The 21,144-nt window shown below is 44.6% G+C and overlaps 1 protein-coding gene across 3 annotated transcripts in view; it reads left to right on the top strand.

The window, feature by feature from the left end:
- The window catches only part of kif26ab (kinesin family member 26Ab), a 78,640-nt gene that overhangs the window by 25,317 nt on the left and 32,179 nt on the right, over positions 1-21,144 (top strand). For all 3 annotated transcript variants that reach the window (XM_049595897.1, XM_049595898.1, XM_049595899.1), the window contains 2 exons: positions 5,703-6,179; positions 13,270-13,469. In XM_049595897.1, coding sequence (XP_049451854.1) covers positions 5,703-6,179; positions 13,270-13,469 — 677 coding nt within the window. The remainder of the gene's footprint in view (positions 1-5,702; positions 6,180-13,269; positions 13,470-21,144) is intronic.

The following is a 21,144-nucleotide window of genomic DNA, read 5'->3' as shown; positions in this document are numbered from 1 at the left end:
GACTGACGTCTCCACACGAACAGATGCTTGATGCAGGGAGACTTGGCTGGTCATTTAAGGGAACTCTGATGCAAGAATCTGATGCACTTCTCTAAACAAGGTAATCGTCTGTTTGGTCAAAAACGGGGACATTTGTCCATTTGAAATAGTTGTTGACTTTGTAAGTAAGCAGTTTGTCTTCAAGATAATAGCAATTTGGTCATGTTATGTGATCTTATCTCTGTGAGAAAAATGTAATATTGCAAAATCAGACTCAATATTCAGCACCTCAACTGGTGCTTGTTTTTTGGTGTTTCACCTATATTTAAAGGTATAAAAGTCTTGTTTGGCATTTCGCCTCATTATATTTGCGTTTTTTAAGTGCTGTGTCTCTTGGATGCCTGAAACTTACGGTTTAGCACTTGGTTACTACCGTTTTATAAAGCTCAGACTTCACCCAAGCGCTGTGGGGGTACACGCCCATAAACGTCCTGAACACAGAAAATAAGAAGACCTAAGAAAAGTGGGCAGAGGCCAGAGTCTCTGCAGAAAGATACACCGCCACACACTTCAAATGAGTCATGAGTTATGATTTAGAGGGATTACCTCTGTACGAGTCTTTATATTTTCTTTAGGAAAAGCCAGCATAGTATATCTTTACCCATGAGGTGTTCATGAGATTTACAAAAGTTAAGAAAAAAAAGTAGCAGTGAAAGATCAGCCTCTGTAAAGCAAGAGCAGAATCCATTTTGCAACTTTATCTCTCACGGAAGCTTCAATTCAGATAATGTGATTGGAGTCTAAACGCAGTCTGACTTTGACAAAAGCCAAATTTCACATTAGAAATGCAGAGAAAGCAGCAGAGATATTTCATCATTTGATGGAATCTCATTGTGCTCCGATAAAATCCCCAAAGAGTGACAGAAAAAAATGAAGCAGTTTTTCACAGGATGAATGAATTCATTACCACAGTGCTGTGTGCTTCTTGTCTGAGGCACTATTATCAGGTAGGTAATGACAGTGTTGCTGCAGATTCCCTCACTTTGTTTGGGGAAAGTCTTATTACAGGTTTGTTTAATCTTATCAAGTCAGCAAACAGGAGGCAAACATCTGTTTCGTGTTATTTGGTGAGCCGTCCCATTTTGTGTTCTACCAAAGGCATTCCCACAGAGTTAAATAGCATGCTAGTGTGACATCCTGAGTCATTGTCTTCTCTGCCTCCGAGCAGGCAGTGGTTAAATTTAATGGTCTGTATCCCAGATCTGCTGCTGCACTAAAAGCTCTACCTGATATCTAATCAGAGTCGCTGGCCTTCCAGCTCTCCGCTCCTTCAGAGGATCCAAGTCGAGTCGGCCGCCTTGAAAGTGGAGGTGGTGGGAATGGTTGAGAAGGAGCAGGGGGCAGAGAGGGATTACACCACTGGATGTGTTGCTTTTATCCTGGGAATGTAATCTGCCTTAATGCCCTGTGCTCACCCAGGGCAAGGCCAGCAGCTGTGCTCGTTTTTCTCCTGACTTTGGCTGTCAGGGTGAGCCGGGCTACCTGTGGGAAAGCATGCCTGCTGGAAGCTCTCTTCCTCACCCCGGGATCTGAACTGGGCTCCTGCAGGTTTATTGGGGGGCCAATCCCTTTGAGACTTAAGGAGACGGTGTGTGGTTAGGGTCAACACTGTCTCAGGGCAAGTAAACAGAAATCGGCTCGGTCGCATCCTTGCAGGGAAGCAGAGGAAGGGAAAGTCAGGAGTTGAAAGGGCATTAGATTTGGCAGCTGCTGTGTGGTCTTGGCTTTACAAGAAATGCAGTCATAGGAAGTACTGAAGAATTGTAATGTGTAAACAGGACTGGTGCTGGTGAGAACAAAGTTTCATGAGGACAGACATAAAGCAGCGTGGTGTTGTAATGAGTTTTGAAGGATTGTTTCCATGCTGGTAGAATGATAAAAGAGAAACCTGGAGGGGGAAGGAAGTAAAGGAAGACTGAGCAATTTAATCATAAACTCAACTTTCTGAACCGTTAGAATGAGCACGGAGGATCGAGGAATAGTGACTGGACTGAATCTGGGCAGATTGCACTATGACTGATGTTTGAAATAAGAAAATAAATCATATTGGGACAGAATGCTGCAGATTGCCGACAACTGTAAAACAGTTCAGATACGAGCTGACAAGCTGCAGGCTCCAGTATGTCAGAACTTTTCATTTTATTTTTTTTCTCATCATAGATGCACATTGATACAATTTGCTTCATTTCTCTTCCTGCCACTGCGGCAGTGGGTCACAGGGAGCTTTTATGCCTGGAAAATATCTGTTGGGCTCAACTGGAATAGAAAATATGGTTTCCCAGGGTATTTTACTTTCAATGGAGCGTGCCTAAAAGTCTCTCGGCTAGCGAGGAGCCTCATGCATTTCAAATCACTATGACCTTCCCTTGATTTGAGTCAGCTTTCTGCATCTGGCCCCGCACTCCACATCAGAGGTACATCAGACGCTGAATGTGGAAAGGAGTCAGAAGGCGGTTTTCACTTTGTCTGGTAAGAGGAAAGGTGTACTGACGAGACGAGGTACGATTTAAGGAAGAATTCCACATGTGACTTTGCCCCGCTTGTGCCTTAAGGAGGCACGGGAGAGAAATCATGCACATCTTTCTCCCTGTCTCCTCAGCCATACAGTAAGTGGTTACGGCTGAGCTTATTTCCATCAGCCTCTGGGCACGGGCTGTCTGTGATGACACTCTCCATCAGCCCAGAGAGACAGTCAGTTAGTCTGGTGGCTCTCTTTCTCTTCTGCTGCTGCTGCTGCAGCTCTGGTTTTCATCACAGTTAGTGTGAGGGACAGAGACAAACTTTGGTCTCTAAGGGCAGCGAAGGGCTCATTCCAAAGGCAGGGCTTTCTCTCCCCCGTGCGCTCGGCACACCTCCTTTCCATAATAAGGCCATAGCATCTGACTACATTTGTCCCCAGAGTTTAATAAAGATCAGTGCTGACAGGCAGTAAACCAACACAACCACCCACAAGCCTCCAGGCAAGGGCCACAACCTCGGCCTACCTCCTCCCACCTCTCCCTCTCTCTCTGTCCTCTTATCCTCACACATGCAGTTTGACTCTCTCTACGGATAAAACCTCCGGCTGAAAACCAAAACCGTCTCCCACTTGTGCAGAACAATGGCCAAGGAGTCAGAGCCCTGAAGTAGCTCCACGCCTCTCGGGAACCGCTTTGAACATTTGGTTGGTGTTGATGCCGTGCGTTACATACGTCTCCTCGGCAGTGGTGCTCTTCACACCCACTTGCACCTGTCAGTAATAGATCATATGGATGATAAAAGAAACAATATGGCTTTGGGGCCGGGTGCACTCATGCATCATGCGCTTCATGTTTTCCACTTTGTGCTTATGCACAAGCTCTCAAGCAGTTAGCGCCAACATGAGAGTAAACTGTTTAAGCTTGCTACTACATGGTGACTTTTCAGCTTTACTGCCTTAGATTTACATATTTTTATGTATGAACCTACATTCTCTGAGCGATGTGGGAATGATTTATTGGTCTTAGTGTCCTTTTATTGATATCCTCTTCTCCACCTTCCATGTAGCATATCAAGATGGATTCTGTGGCCTTCAGTTTTCATCACAACCGCATCATTCTCCTCCGCATCCAGCGACATCATCATCATCCTCATCATCAGTGCCATCATGCTCATAATCCTTGTGGCCCTGACCCTTTATTCACTCCACTGGGCATAAAGCTCACAGACAGCTTTACAGGAGAAGCCCGCTCTCTAACCTCCAGAATGCTAACTGAATAGCAGATGGGCTCAGCTTTGTGTGTCTTTTTATTAGCTCCCCTAAATCAACACCTAACAATGCACAGAGAGGGAGAGGGAAATTGATTTCTTCCATCCACCAGTGCCCCGAGGTGGGTAAAGGGGTGGTGGTCGGAGGGTAAAGGGTGAGGGGTGATGGAAGGGCGGAGTTGACTGGTTATGACTTTGCTTCAATTTCCTGTCTAGGCAGCATGTACATGAAGCCAGACTAGACTGTGAAATAGCAGCCAGCAGTGTTTTCTTTAGCTCCAATTTACCAAAGACTCTTTCATCTTATTTGATGGAACTGTCCCATCTCGTGCATAAAAATCCTGTCTGAGCGTCGCAGAAGAGATCGTTCACGTGCCAGGATCTAGCTGCATTAGATATCTTTTTTTTTCCTTTTATAAGCCTCTTACATTTAAATCCATACCTCACTATGGCATCAACGTTCACTTGATATCATACCGCACTTGATCCACCATCAGCCGGTCGTCAGCCCATCTTTGTGAGATTTATGGGGTTTTCTACATCCTGAGTGTATTTCTTTGCTGTGCTTGCATCCTGTCCGTGCCTGCCCATGTGTGAAGTAAGTAGCCGATATAGTAAATCGTTAACCAGAAGCACTCCAACATTGGCAACCCGGTTGCAGTCCTACGCATGATTGCCCTTTAAGTAAAGTGAAATGATATGGAGATTATCTCAGTCACAGAGTAAAATTCAGAGGATTCCTCTTCCTGTCCATTTTTAAGGATAAGGAAAATGCACAGATGATACATTTTCTGTAAAACTGTAGGAAGGTTTCGTCATCATAATTCTGTGGGTGTTTGCAGAGAAAGGTCATCTAAAAGTCTGTGTATTGAGCTGCTTTCATAGGGAGGAGATTTAGAGTCCCACAGCCTGCCTCTTTGGTCTCTGAGTCTATTGGGTTAGCTATATTAAGTGGCACTGCATTAGGGCAGAGGATTGCTGTTTCCCCGCTGCTTCACTCCTCCTGATCACCTCGGAGGTTCCACGGAGCAAAGGCCTCATAAACATTTATGTATGGGCTGTGGGCTTCTGTCTTAGGCCACGACTCCACTGGGCAGAAACCTAGTGCCCCTTTATGCCTCTTAAGAGACCGTATTGTCAGTGTGTGTGAGTGTAAGTGTTTGTGTGTGTGAGTGTTTGTTTCCTAAAACACAGAGAAAGTTATGTTCCATCCTCACTCAAGATCTGAATAGTTCACTGATAGCTCTGCGTGACTCCAGCTTCCTGGAGGAGGTAGTTATTTTCACATTTGGTGGCTTATCATATGTTTTCATGCTGGGACACTTATCATATGTAAATTGTATGGCTTTGGGCGCTAGAGTCCCCTCAGCTGTTGTTTTCCTTTGTCATTCCTTATAAGCAGAGACGGACACCCTAGGGAGCCTACTTAGAGACGAAGTGAAAGGACAAAACTCCACTGGACATCAACTTTAAAAGCAGTAATAAGCTGAAATCTGCTTGGCCCTCTTATTTCCAAAGCTTTGCAAATAGTAGACACATTTAACTTGTTTTTTTTGTCTCTGTGGGATCTAATCCCCCAGACCCTTATTTCAGAGTTGTCTCCTCACATTTGGCTTGTTTGGTCTCACCTACCCGGCATGTGAAATAAGCACATGCCTGGTGAACCTGATCAGGAGTCTGAAATTGCATGCAGGCAAAGCATCTCAGTCTAAACAAACAACCAGCCTGAAAAAGAGGAAGTGGTTAAAGAAGGGGTGTGAGGGTCCCGGAGGGCAGTGGGAGACCACACTGCTAGCAGACCACTGACGTGCCTGGAAAATGTGAACAACATACAGGAAATCCTTTCAAAAAACAGATAATGAGATATGATTGAGATCAGCTTGCTGCATGCATGTTGTTATGTTAAAGCTCCTCTCTTGTGTGTGTTTTTGCCGCAGGACCCTGGATATGCAACCTTCTTGTTTGAGCAGCTCCAAACACCTGGGAGCCATGAGGCTGGTGTCAGCTGTTGCCAGGTGTGCTCCACACCTCTCCACCAACTGAGGCAGGAGGCCTTGCAGACGCTCCATGCTCCCATCCTCACCCTCAGCACAGACATGGCAGCCCTGCCCACACCATCCTTTATACCACAGCCTGCGAGATTCACTGTGTCGTCCTCCAGTGTCCATGCAAGACAACTGCCCAAAAGCCAACCAGCTGCCCACTCTGTGCTGCCCTTAGGGGAGCGGCACAGGGTGCCAGGCTGGTCGCAGAGCCCCTCTGTCACCTCAGGGCCCAAGACGAGTGTTCAGGTGACGGTGGCAGGAGGGCAGATCAGTGGATCCGTGAGCTCTGTCACCATTCAGGCACAGCAGTACCTCGAGGGCATGTGGAGCATCTCCAGGGTCAACAACTTCATCCCTCAGCCCAAACCGGTATGTCCTTAATGTGTCCTTTTCAACTTTATTGTACATGTCATGCACTTTCATTCATTTGAATGACAGTAGAATGACCTTAAGTTCCTAAAGTGTCAAACAGCTTACAATAATTGGTAACGTAAAGGTTAAGCTATGGTACTTGAGCGTCCCTTTTCAGGTTTGGTAGCACCAATCGACTGGCTGGTGACTGGAATCGGATGATTTTCAGCTTCATCGGCCATTACTGGTGACCGACCGGACAGTCTCAGATAAAGTCAGTCCTGTGCCAATCAAATTTACATGCATGCATTGCACAATGGTTCACGTCAGAACAGCAGAACAGACAGTAACTGACTGTCAGAGCCGCTGCAACTGGTTCTCAAAAGCTGTAACTTATTCCCATGCATGCTGTTTAAAGGGTACTGCGTTCAGCTGAAAAATATATGGGATACACCACCCAAATGTGAATTAATTCCGGATGTGATAAGTTGATATGGTATAACTCAGTAAAAAGACAAATATGGGTGGTCTGTCCTAGTCTGCTCGTTAGCAATTAGTCAGGATGACAAGCAGAACACAGGGGTAGTTGATAATGAGCTCAAAAGTTTCAAGCTTATGCTAAGCGTGTCATGTAAGTGAAAGGAAAATGCTAAAAGCATTAGTGGTATAGTTTAAAAAAACACAGAGTTGGTTGGTAGTCTTGTTAGCTTTCTTACTAAGTAGGGTCCATTTTGATAGATTTGGTGGTTTATACTGTGGCAGCAGAACATTTTAACGCCAGTGACTGACAAGAACATCAAATGATAACTTGAGCTGAAAGTCAGCTGTCAATCAAACATGATCTGATCACACCCCCACAGTCCTGAGAAATGGTTTCAGCAGTCAAATGGGCTGTTGATGCTTAATGACATATTCATCTTTGATATAATATAGGCATTTTTATTATTTCAAGCCAAGTCTTCAATGACTGTAAGGAAAAGTTCCAAAGTACTGGAGGAAAGAAAATCAGAATCAACCAAAGGCTACTCAGAAATAGGAAATCGGAATCGGCCAAGAAGATTGCAATTGGTGCATCTCTACTTTATAGAACAATTGAATCATGAGGAAAAGTGTAATAGATATTCCAAATAATCATCCCAAAGAACTAGAAATTAACCATAAAATGCTGTGGTAAAACCTTATTTTTTTCTTAAACTTTCTTCAGTTCATGCTGTAGTGCTCGTCAGTTTAGGTCTTGTCACAACAAATGTTACATTTAAGATCTTTAGAGGAGATGAAGCCCTGCAGAGGATCTGTGAGTCAGAACTCTGCTGGAGTGCTGACCTCTCATTCCTCAGTAGTCAAGGAGTCTGAGTGATCTGAGGTCAGAGGTCATCACAACCCTAATCTGCTGACCTTCTCCTCAAGGGCATTTCAAATGACCACCCCACTGCGTCACCATAACTCTTCTCTCACGCTGGATAAACATTAGTCTGTGTTTCGTTTGATGTCTCAGAGTCTTGGGAAGTTCCTGAGTTTTACTCTTGGTGCTGCTGGAGGGATCGTGCTGTACCTTGTTAACGACTTTAATAATGTTTTTGCAGGTTTACATGAGTTTTATAGTAACAGCTGTAGGTGTTGATTTTTGGTATGTTAGACCATATTTCTGGCTGTTAATATAAAACTTTTTACTGATGTGTCTCTTCCTGCATTATTGGGACATCTGGTCTCAGACCTGATTGACAAACCTGTGTGACATTCTTCACCAGGCAGACTCAGTGTACAGACCAAACAGCAAGTGCTAACATCATTTAGTTCTTGCACTTTAATATTTCCCATCAGACACATAAACTGTAAATTTTCTGCTCTAACTCTTGATAACTGCAGTCTGTTATGAGTTTTGGCAGTGTTAGTCCATCTTGACAATTGAAGACAGATTTTCACTCCTCCCTTTAATGTCAACAATTGCTTTCAGAGATGGTTTATGGGAGGCCATCAAAAGCTTTTAACTGCATGTACGCAATCTAGGGCAAATCAAATGGCCTGGCACAGACGGGAGAGGCTGACTTGTGTTCTCCATCTATGTGTCTAAAAGCAATTAGTGGCCCTTGGAGCTGGGATGAGTTGCTCAATGCCACATAGCTGAGGCTGGGGCCCTCATTGGACAGAGAGAAATGTCCCTTCAGGACATGAAGTTACAAACACAGCAGAAATGGAGGTTATTTTCTCAAGCTTGTTTCTTTCATTAAAACCAGATCCTTCAGCATGACAAAAACCCACACACACTCACGAGGGTTGGGAGTTACGCTGTGCCGAAAGGCACAAGCTTCAATTCATGATTCCCTCTTGGTTTCTCTGTGGGGAAAGCATGCGGTGTTGTTCAGACAAAGAAGCAGAGATGGACTTTGTGTGTGTTAGAGAGAAATCCTGTCAAATAGGGAGCCTGGGGCACTCCCACACACAGCCCATTATAGGGCACCTTGAATCTCCCATTTGGGAGAAGGCTCTGGTTAACATCTGGAATGATGTTTGTGGTTGTTGGAATTGTTACTATCTGGCTTTCTCTTTGTAAATGGCTGACGCTGGTTCATATGAATGTAGCTGCCTTGAATTTAGCAAATGGCACACAAATGCGCTTTTCTCAGTCTGTCGTAAAACCCCAACTTTGTTAAGCTCCAGTTTCAGAATTGCTTAAGTATTTCCTGGTGTTATTTGCTGTTTTAATGAAGAGCTTCAAGCAGTAAACACACACCAAAATCAAAAATACATATTTTTCCTCTTACCTGTAGTGCTATTTATCCATCGAGATTGTTTTGGTATGAGTTGCTGACTGTTGGAGATCTAGGCCATAGAGATGTCTGCATTGTCTTGAAAATAATGAAAATAGATGGCACTCAGCTTGTGGTGCTCATAGTGCTAGACATATACATTTTAAAAACTCAGCAGCAATGTCTCTTACAGAGATCATGACCTGGTAACTCAAGATTATCCACAGACCTTGTTGTGAGCAGTTTCATGTAGTAAATATTGTCTTTCTACCAGTATGTATTTTTGGGTGAACTGTGCCTTTAAAGTGATCAGTTAAACACATTGCAAGCGGTGTCGTCCTACTATTCGTAACAAGAAATTGATTGACCCAAAACTACAGTTCTCCCTTTGCTCCATTAAATCCACAACCACATGTGCGCTAATCTATAAAGACAAAGTGCTTTTGACCCATGAGGGTTTCCGTTATTGGCCCTCTGGTTGCCTGCTGCCACGGCCTGCTCCATTGCCACCAATTTGAAGCCCAGCAGATGATCTTGGCTGCTGTTTCTTTGGTGCAGCTGTGCTCACATGGCAATGTGCCACAGAAAGCAATGATGACAAGAGAAGAAAAGGACACAGGAAGGAAAGGGAAGGAGGATTCTTGCCAAACATATTCAAAAAAATGGCAATTATGTTTTTGATATTAGCTTAAAGAAAGTGGGCATTTTCTGTCCAGAGAGCTAAATGTCAGGGTGATTGACTTTGGTCCTTTTCGCACATGGAAGGACTCCAGTATTGTTAGAAATCGATTCTCACCTCACTTGGGTTCTGTTGGTTACAGAGGCCAGCCAAGCACGACAGCCGGATTAACACAAGGCCTATTTCACCCCAGTGTAATCGTCTGTTGACCGCTGGGATCAAAGGTCACGAGGGAGTCCTGGTACTCTCAGTGGCTGATGAGAAGATGCTCTGCTGATAGGGTGCTGGCCTACACTGCTCACTTCAGACTTCACAGGAAACACTCTCCCGAACTCTTTTTTCTCTCTTTCGACTCTCTCCATTATGTACAAATCTCTCTGACTTCCCCCACCCTCGTTCCACTCCCTTTTCTGCCTTTTCTTTCCAGTGGCAAACCAAGGCAAAGGGATCAGGGAGAGCTGGGGGTTAAAGGGTGGAAGGCCAGCTCATTACTGGATCTTGGTACAAACGGGCGAGCACACATGGCTCCACTGACACGGCCTAATTACCTGACCAGGGGATAGATTGTTCTTTTCAGCCAGAATCAGGGCCACTCCAGGTCCAAGGCTACAGAGAGCAGCTTGGCTGGGCGGCCCAGTCTTAATACCATGGGGAATACTCTCTGATAGGCACTGTGATGAGCTCAAGTGAGTGTGTGTGTATCCATATTTATGTGTTTGAATCCATAGTTTTGCGATTTTCAGCCCACACCTCATGAGCTGCTGTCTCTGTGTGCGGCTGAAATTCACCATCACTTGATTTTAAAAACTACACGGACTCAATCAGTGACAGATTTGATGAGCTACACATACCCACTTCCTGTATAGCTGCGTGTGAAGTGCCATAGTCTTTCATGCCAAAGTGTAATGGGAGTTCCTAACCTGTCACTGACACCCGCATGGTGTGAGGCTTTCCGCTCTGGCGTCTGCGTGAGGATCTGTATTTGGCTCATTGAAGCCAGTTTTTTTTCCCGCAGCGTACTTCTCAAGTCCTAACTCCACATACCGCAGCTTGATATCAGACTTAACCTCCATGATGAAGTCTCACGAGAGCAAAACCAGACCTCTAAAACAAGGCTGTGATTCTTAACTCTGATAACAAGCTCGAAAGGAAGGAATGGGCAAAGGGAATTCATGAACATGCACTGCAGGTCCACTGTTTGACAAATGGTCAGTGAAGCTTTTCAGGGGGAAGATAATGCGCCCGACCATGCTTTAATATAGCAACACATTGTACTGCGTGTAAGGCTAACCACAGCGTCACACTGCAGAGCAATAGCCAGCCCTCTCATGTGAATGTCAGAATGTAAGCATGTCCTCACATCCTGATGTATGGCATTCACATGTCAGGCTTGGCATATAAATAGTACAGCTGTCGGGCCCGTGTTGACAAATGGCAGATAATAGAAGGCCAGACACTTTATGAAAAAAAGATTGTAAAGGATGTTATTTCAGTTGCCAAACATGAATCTAGGGCAAACACCAAGGTGGTAAATATGCAGAGGGCCTGAACTGTGTTTATAATACATACCCTGTCAAATGGCAGTGAGGGTGCAGCGCTGCGTTGCGCTCCATTCAAGGTCGTTGCTGATTACGCAATGTTCATGTGTCAGTGTTATAAATGTTTTTAGGAAAACTTTGGCCTTTATTTATTTAATTTCCGATGCTGAAAAACCACAGAACCGGTTCTTGTCAGCTGCTATTGATCATTGTCTCACAGGATAAACTAGCGGCTCCGGTGAGGATTGACCTTTTGTCAGTATGGTGACTCCAGCTGAAGCGTAGCCTCTGAGTTGGCTTTTGGCTTGTATAATTAGCTCTCTGCACTCCTTCACTTGGACTATGAGCAATCAGTGAACCACTGCAGGCTCCAGAGCTCCAGCCGAATCTTTATGCTCCATATCCACTAAGCTACCCCAGTTTTAGCTTCAGCCTTAGACAGAAGCAGAGGGCTAGAGGGCTTAGTGTATGACCAGCATATATTTGTTCTGGACTATGCTTCTGTAGGTCAGTGTTAAAGGAATACTCCAACCCCCAAATGATGCTTTCTATATCAATTAACCCATGTTACATTGAATTTGGCAAGAAAACTTAATTTTTTTTTTTTAACGAAAACGAAGAATCCAAAAACAAAGAAAATCCCGGATAAATTGTAGACATGGGGGCATTGTTTAATAACAGCAAAACTATATCAAAACATATGTTTACGGATTCCCCGCGACCCTCAAGAGGATGAAGCGGTTAGAAGATGAATGAATGAATGTTTACGGATTCTCACACAACTATTTAAAGGTCCAGTGTGCAGGATTTAGGGGGATATATTGGCAGAGGTGGAATATGATATAATAAGTATGTTTTCTTCAGTGAATTATCACCTGAAAAAAAGAATTGTTGTGTTTTTTTTGTTGCCTTAGAATGAGCTGTTAGCTGTGGCCCAGAACGGACAAACCAAACACCTGTTCTAGATAGGGCCATTTGCATTTTTACATTACTACTACTACTACTACTCGACAAGCCGAACAGTGTTGGAAACTGATTTATTCACAGTTTTTACTGGTTTAAATCACTGGGTGACTCCAGACTGAGACTTGGATTATACTGCATGAGTTGTGTGAGAATATGTAAACGGATGTTTTTATATTGTTTTGCTGTTGTGAAAGTGGCCCCCTTTTACTTCAATTCATCATAAATTTTCTCTGTTTTTGGATTCTTCGTTTATCATGGAGGCGTGCAATAAGAACAAAGTTTACTTCCCGAATTTGACACGACTATGGGGTGAGCAACTGCTATACAAATGTTTTTTTAGGGCTAAAGTATTCCTTCAAAACCTTTTCATAGAGACTTATACTTTAACTTTAATGTGCATGGTCAAAATAATAATCTTTATATATGTTTTTGGAAATGTGTGCAACAAGAAAAAAGAAGCTTTCAGGACTCTTGTTAACACGTGTCTTTATATTTATCTCTAAACCTACTGTGCTGGCACAACAGGCATAGCTGTTAATAGGTGACCTGCTGCAGCACATATGTAACAAATATGAAGACATACAGGTACCCAGTGTATCTTTGGCATTAGTTCCCAGAGCCCAAGGGCTGAAACAGATGCAGCTCACCTCTGTTTACTGTTCAGCTTCCAGAGCAGGGTGTGCCCACGCAAGCACAGTTTCGATACCTCGTAAACATTTATGGAACAAATCTCATTTCTCAGATTGTTCTTGATGTTGTTTATTCCTGTTTAAACTCGCCAAGTATAACTCATCCTGCGGGATGAACGTTCTTCGTCGCTGATGAGTAAAGTGCCAAATTAGACGTGGAGCTATAGATATAATCGGGTGCAGAGTGAAGTAAATCGCTTGTGATTTAATTACTAATTAAATGTGGGTTATTCCTTAATTACAGTAGGGTACAGCCAGAGCAACCTCAGGAGTGTTGCCAGAATCAATGAATGGTGTAGCATCCTTGCTGTTCTGTAGGGAGCTCTCTGCTGTGGATACTGCTGACTCCCGCTAACCGGTGCTGGCTGCAGCAGCTGCCTGTCCATCTGTGGCACAGGGGGAGTAAATGGAGTGGAAGGAAGGTGGGCAGGAGCAGTAAAACTTGTAAGTGATGGTTGTTGTCTTATCTCTGTATCTGTGTGTCAACAGGCTCAGGGTTTGATGGGGGAAGCAGACGGGGATGTCACAGCCTCGGAGGCCCCAGTCACCACCATGACCACCAGCAGTAGCAGCACCCTGACGCCCTGTAGACTGAGGAGCTCCAGCCAACCGGGACTCCCAGTGCCCGTCACCAGTACATCCACCTCCCCCTCTCCTTCCTCATCTGCAGCGGCCTCTTTCTTTATTAGGTAAGCACCTTCCCCATCATCCTGTCAAATCACACCACAGCTGAGTCTTTCAAAATGTTTGGAGATTAGATCGAGCTGATGCGGTGCTAAATGAAGTGTTTAGTGTTTGTGCGAGCTTGTGTGCGTACTCACCTGCATGCACTCAGGCTCCTGTGTGTGAGTAGGTGTAAAAACGAAGAGATATGCACCGACTCGCCTTCAGATGTCTGTCGAAGGTCGTGGTTCAAGGCATAACTTCATGTGGGATGCCTATTCCATGGAGATGTTGTTCTTGCCATGGTTGAATTATAGCATTGCCTTGGGATACGCACCATCAGGGGACTAACTGAACCTTTAGTTACAGGCACCACTGCCCATGAATGGATAATAGAATTACATAATTCGATATGAAGAGGGAGTGTCTCACGAAGGGGCTTAGGTTAAAGCCGAGTATTGTCCTGAGGTATGTCATGTTTAGTTATTCCTCTTCTTTGTTTTGAGTCCTGGACTTAAAACAGCTCTTCAGATTTTGCAGCTTTGCAAGACAGTTATTTTGTATCTTAGTGAAACCATTAGCTCCCCGTGTTTCTCAGAGCTGAGCGAGGCTTTTTCAACACTGCTTGGCTCTGGTGTTGTTGTTGCCCCGGAGAATACTTCACCCTCTCCAGGCGGGTGGATGGCTGGTGCAATGTGCTATATTGTCAGTGATAGATTTCCCTGGCAGGCCGGCCAGTGCATACATTCCCTGCCTCTTCTCTCTGAGGAGTGCTATGCCATAACGAATGTTGGCAAAAGGGAGGCTGGCTGAGAATGATGCATAGGACCATTGAAGCTCTGCACCACAGGAGGTGAAGGGACTTGTGGAGTGTGACAGGAAGCCCATGGGGGATCACTGTGGAGCTTAGCTTTTCTCCAAGCACTCCAAATGGAGTTTGTCTTGCCAGCTTTCACAGGGTCAGCAAGTATATCAGTGGGACCATGAAGCCTCTTCTTTGGCTAACGGGGACATTCCAGATCCTCAACTAAATACGCAACTTCCTGTGCGTACCACTTCCTGTCACAAGAACAGTAGTCCTGAACAACAGCGAGGTGCGGCCCCTCTGCTAGACAAGGTTAATTCCCGACACTGATTTATTGGTTCTCATGTTTTCTTTGGACCTGAGCTCAAAAAGAGTACCACAGAAAACCGTGTCTAGCCGGGCAGTGCAGGGAAAAAGAGGGAGGTGGACTTGTTTTTTCCCCTGCAGCAGGTCCTAGTGGGGCAGAGAGGCGGTGTACATGGAAGCACAGTAAAAGGTTCCACCTTTCATTTCATCCCAAAGATAATTTGCTGCCAAGAATGTGGTGTTTTACTTGGCTCAGAGAAACACAATGACGATGGGCCAGCTGTAAACAGCATCACATTCCGTAGATACAGAAAAGGCTGGTGGAGATGCTTGATTTGAAGCACACACCCTTTTCCTGACCCTCTGCAGCTGTGGCCTGCAACAGGAATATCATCATCATCATCATCATCTTGTTGTTGTCTTTGTTTCATCTTTTCGTACATCACTGCTGATTGAAATGTAAATCCCTGAAAGTCCAAACAAATTGAATCAATCAACAGATTTTCCTTTGTTGGTAGCGTTTGGATTTTTTTTTTATTAAAATGCTTGTGTCCTTCATGTTTTAGACATGATTGAAAACTCATATCTGATTAGTATTCCTTTTTGTTCTCAAAAGATACAATTAGAGGGATGCATGTGTAAATCCTGAGAGCCTGGGATGTAGGAGCAGAATAACCAAACAGCAGTTTCTACCCCAATGGAGTGGAGAGGGCTCCTTAGACACTTGTCTGACATTCACTAACACCGTTCAGCTCAGAGATGAAATTTTAATTAGAATGCAATTAGCCAGAGTCTAGCTGCTTTAGCTTGTCTGCTGCTGAGAGAACAGGAGAGCGCGGTGAACAAAAGTGATTTGTCGTTAAATTTCTCATCGCAAAAATAAGTCAACCATTCAACTGGTTACAAAAAAAGCATTTAATTTGTTTCATATAAGATGCCTGCTGAGTTTAAAAATCACTTCAGTATAAATGTCGATTTTATAACTACAGAGACCAGCAGGTCGGAGTCATGTTTTTGACAATTTCTGTGCACAAATTAGTAATGCGTCCCCATAGGATTGGTGCCCCTGAACTACTCAATTGTGCTGCCAAACAACTTTTCTTCAAAATAAAAGTGTTAAAGGGATAGTTCAGATTTTTTTTGAAGGGGGGGTTGCATGAGGTGCTTATCCATACTCAGTGTATTACCTACAGTAGATGGCGGTCAGCACGCCCCAGTTTGGAGAAGCAGACAGGAATACTAACATGGAAGCTAAGCAATGTACTGCTGTGGAGGGGGGCAGCAGGAAAATGTATGATAGCCACCTAAAAACAGTCCCACTGTAAAAAAGATCAATAACAGGTAAGTGTATGCTGTATTTACAATATTTTAAGGCTTTAACTTGCCATCAGACAGCTCTTTCTGACAGGGAAGTGAAACTGAAACGTGACTATTCTGTTTGTAAACAGAATAGTCACTGACAAAAACAGTAATTTTACCTCACAGAACAGGAGTAACTGGTTTACCACTGCCTCAGTTGGTTAGTTAGTTTGTGTTATTATGTGACTTTGGTAAATCTGAACTAACTTTAGAGTACCGGAGTTACGCAATAACACACAAACTAACCGGTCAAGGCAGTAGTAGACCAGCAGCTCCCCTGTTTTGCGAGGTAAAATTACAATTATTTTGTTAAAGGAGTCTGGCTTTGAAGAGAGCATAGATAAGTTTTAGTTTCAGTTCACTCCCCCATCAAAGAAGGCTGTCTGAAGGCAAGATAAAGCAGTGAATATATTTTAAAAGTAGCACACACTTCAACTGATATTGTTTTTTTTAGGTTGGTAAAATCGTTTTCCTGTTGCCATTACTCCTTTTCGTGGCAGTACGCCTGTTTGCTTCTCCAAACTCAGCATTCTGACTGCCATCCACTGTATGTAATACACTGACTATGGATAACTACCTCATTCAACCTCACTTCAAAAAATCCAGATTTTTATTATTAAGTCAGAGCAATCATTTCAGTAAATATTCTCGGAGGTTTGTCTGTTAAATGCAACATTTTGTTATCTTCACATCCCTGACATATATTTTATGAGATAACAGATTGTTAATGTAATTTGCATGGATGCATTATAAATTTAGGAGAGGAAATGATTAACTTGAAGGGAGTAGTTATTAATTCAAGGGCATACATCCCTCATTTGTACTTATGAATGTCAGCATCTTTAACCCTTCTACCTGCCAGGCTATATAGATGAATAAAGATGTGATTTTTCTCTCCGTGCTGTTGCTCCTTTGAGCATTTTCCCATAAAAGTGCGGCTATGAATACTATCTTGTGACGCTTCTTTTTTTAGAAACAAGAAAACATCTTTGATCACATGATGGATGTATGTTTCAGGGCAATTTTGAGATTCCAGTTATGAAATCGTTCTTTTATCCCGCTTCCTGTCTCTGGTAATTGCGGAATGCTAAGAGATGACCTCGGGGTCAGTAATGACCAATTGGCAATTAGAGTGACTATACAGTTGCAGGGAGACAGGAAGAGTCAAGGGTCAAACTCTGACCGGATGGTGTGTGCATGTGTGCATATCATTATCTGTATGTGTGTGTGTATGTGTGTGTGTGTGTGTGTGTGTGTGTGAGAGTATTACTGGGGGCAGGGGTAATGAATTTAGAGCCACGTGTTCAGCTGACTAGCACGTTAAGCACTGATTGCCTTGTGACAGAGCATATGATTAGTGTATTGACATAGCGTTGTGTAATGAAACCAGGCAGAGCTCACAGCAGGAGCTAGACGGTGTGGCTAACTGCCGCCTTGCAGATCCTTCTGCCCATCTTTCTGTTCCATTAACACCTGCTGATTGTGACGGTGTGTTTATTACCCATCGGGCCCGTGGGATTTCTCAGCGCAAACTGCTGCGAAGAGTCGACTGCTCAGTTTGCAGCCTACTTTTCTCGGCGTGCTCATTTCTGCAGATCAGCATGAGACAGTTACCATGGTCTATTGTTGCTCCCTTGTTTGTTTGTTTGTTTGTTTGTTTGTTTAAAGGGAAGCTACAGAGACTTATTATGATTTACTCACTGTGATGATATATGAATAGAAGAGTATAGAAGACCTTGGAGACACAACAGGTTGGTATAGATTCAGAGGCTTCCGAGGTGGCACAAAGGCAGACGGACAAGCTGTTTCAGGGGCAGGCAGACAGCTGTTTGCTGGAATGTGGCCCTGGAGGAGTGTCAGGAGGAAGTGGTTTTATGGCCGTCCATCGCCGCCCTGCAGCTGCTGCCCAGGTGAGTGTTTGCGCAGTAATGACTGTGATTGTGCAGGTGGAATCCTCCTGTAATTGTGGCAGCAGGACCATTTAGCCTCTGTTCTCCTGCACACACACAAGACCCTGCCTTTGTGTCAGCGACGCTCACTCTGCCCTTCATCCCCCAGGCTGCTGTGAGTAACCATAGAAACAAGTCATTAGCTTGTGGGAATAAAATGTGACCGATTTTTTTTTTTTCCTTTAAAAAGTGGAGATTGGAAATCAGGAAGTTGAAATAGCCCTCTCCACTTCACTGGTCTATAATTTAGTCAGAGGGAGAGGGACGAGCATCTCTACAATAATGAGCAATGCGTGGTGCAAAGTGGAAACACTGCAGGGTCACGAGTGCTTGTTCTTGTTCTGAATAACACATGTCGGATGCCTTGCTGAAGTCCATTGTCCGATCAGTTTATTGTTTGATTGTTTATGAAGTTCCCATGAGAAACTAGGCAACTGAGTCCATCCTGTTTGTAAAGACAGCGGTGATGCTAGCATGTGGTGCAGGGAGAAATACAGTACTAACTTCTTTCACAGCCAGGGTGATCCATACCAGGGGCTAATATGATATATGGTATAGTTAAGATGCAAAATCTGGCATTAGGGCCTCTCATAGCTTGCATTAGGGGCCCAATGTAACTACCCCATGTCACTGATCCACACTGAGACAAAGCAGGCCAGTGCTGTGTTTGGTTGGCTGCACTATGATTGACAGCAGGGATCTCTTGTCACTGACAAATAGGCAGGACAGATTATGTGGAGCAGAGGGGTCTGCTGAGCACAGTAGATCTGGCCCACATGGCAGGGGGATAAAGATACAGAGCAGGATGGTGGCTGCCTGCCTGGGACCAATGTGCTTGTAAATGTTGTCATTCAGAAGGCATGCTCGGGCTGATGCTGAATTCTGACAGCATCAGAGGCAGGAGGTCTGTACCTGCGGAGAGGAATATTGGATTCACTACCATGGGAGTCAAGTAAGTTATGTTGTACACAGACAACATTGAGCTCACTTAGAAATGTGATGCTCTTGTTGTGCGTGTTTGTATTACACGTGCAGCTAAATGTATGTTTATGTGACAGTTTTTGATTTTGCCTTTTGAGCTGCATTGTCTTTCCTCTCTCTGTCTTTATCTTTCTTTCCGTGTCGTTCTCTCCTTTCCGCTCTGTGGAATGTGCAGTTTTGTGCAGTTGGAGTTGGACTGTCTGCTCCCTGGAGGTGAGAGGGTAATGGTTTTGTTGTCAAGCTGCAGCGAGATGGATTCCTCCACCAAAGCGAGAGTGTGAGCAGAATGTATAGCGTGGCAAAAAACATACAGCTGAAATGCTGGCTCCATTTTGAGGAAACGGCCACGGTGGAGCTGAAATGTTAATGCTACCTCTACCTCCGGAGCCTGACAAATGAGAATTGATTCATATCAATCTGTTGAATCTGAGCAACACATGCCCAGGGCAGCGAATGGCTCATCAGAAGTATTGAGTGGGTGGTAGTTGGGATGGTTGAGCTGCTCGGTGGTATTTGTCTTTGTTTACTGTTGGATAAAACACCAGCTGGCATTTTCCTGCCATAATCAGGCTGATGGGACTAATGGCTGCCTCCATGCAGCGGCAGACACAGTGGCAGCACCAGCTGAGGCCGTGAAGGGGCTGCAGCCTGTAGATAAGCCCAGGTGTGAATCTATCCAAGGCCTGTCAAGCACCGTCAAGGCTGAGGTGTTGATGGGGATCCAGCCTGGCCTTGCAGCCTCGGGGATCTACAGCAGGTAGATACATCCCACTACCCTCATGCGCCTTCTCATCCTCCCTGTGACTCATAATCCTCCATGATTCTCACGTAACAAACATTGTTTTCTGATATAGAGATACAGATCTAATCTTTACTGTGTCAAATGTTGTTACAGAAAAGACCATGACTCTTATATATTGCATGCTGCACAGGAGTATAGACTGAAGTTCTTATTTGGATTCTGTATGCTGCTCTTCATATAATCAGAAAAATTTGCTGCGCACTTGCTGTGGCGGATTCCCTCGACTCTTTCTGTGTCACTTCCCGGGGATATGATAACATGGTGTGATAGTGATGTGCCCATTGCAGCACCAGGGTGATGGGCACTGTTGTGGCAGGCAGTGTAGAATCACTTGTGCCTGTCATCATGAATGGCAAACAGCTCCAGTGATTGAGAAAAGAAAAGCTGAGCGTTTGTCTCAGCCTGCGTGAGGGATAACCCCCAGTGCCCTTTCCCCTGTTCCCCCAAATAAATCCCTGAGTCAGGAAGTCTGTCTGGCCCACTCATATGGCCTGCAGGGGGGTAGTGGAGGGCAGACTGACAAACAAAGAGATGAAGCGCTGACTCAAGCCTGTGCATTCACCCTGGGTCCACGTGTACTAAGCCCTGAGGGGAGAGGGGAAAGCACTGCCATCCACTCCTGACGGACTCCTTTCATCAGTGGAGAAATGAGAGGATGTGAAGCACAAACCTCTGTCCTGCAGGCTTGTCACCTAACATAGAGCTGCCTTTGTCTCTCAGTATGTTAGTGTGGATGATCAAAAATGTTAGGTTGTGTGTGACAAGTTGAATGTGGGCAGGAGAGATCACGCCCTCCGCAGCAATCCATTTCCAGCTCTGTTTGCCTTCCCACGTCGGGCATTCCCCAACTGGATAACGGCTCTGATAGTCGCCCACAGCGGCTTCATGATCGGCACATTAGTGTTTAGTTATTATGCTCGACTCTGCTCAGTTCTCTTTACCCCCATCCTGTTGAATGGATATTATGCATCAGGCCTGTGGGGGCTGAGGGGTACCATCTAAACCTCTTTAGTGTTCCCTCAGTGAAAGGTATCATGCAAATGGAGTCTATTATCTTTGCCATTACAACCGCAGTCACTTCTGCATTGTGGTTGAGACACAGCATGAGAGTGTTGTGGAATAAGAAAGAGTGAATTGCAATAGCTGGTGGCAGGGAATACGCAAATTTTATGACCTATTGTGAGCAGATGCAGAATAGAGCCTGTGGCCTCTGCTCCCATGAGCTGCCTTTATATGTCTTACAATCCAGAGAAACAAAGATTGCTGTTGGTGGGGCTTCTCTGCACCTCAGTGCTTAGCTTCACCGTGGCCTTCTATTCAACATGAATAACTAATAGCTGCCTAATCAGAGGTTGTAGTTGATTTCCCCAAACACTCGTGCTTAATTTTTTCAGACACACACGCAGCACCCCTATCCTTATGTTAGTCAGTGGGTAGGGCCCAGCTTTTTACAGATGGAGCTCAGATTACCACTGAGGATAAGGCCATTGTCAAAACAG

The sequence above is a fragment of the Epinephelus fuscoguttatus genome, linkage group LG14 (assembly GCF_011397635.1).
Source record: "Epinephelus fuscoguttatus linkage group LG14, E.fuscoguttatus.final_Chr_v1".
Classification (NCBI taxonomy): Eukaryota; Metazoa; Chordata; class Actinopteri; order Perciformes; family Serranidae; genus Epinephelus; species Epinephelus fuscoguttatus.
The sequence above is the reverse complement of the archived record's forward strand: the minus strand, read 5'-3'. Positions and strand labels throughout refer to the sequence as shown.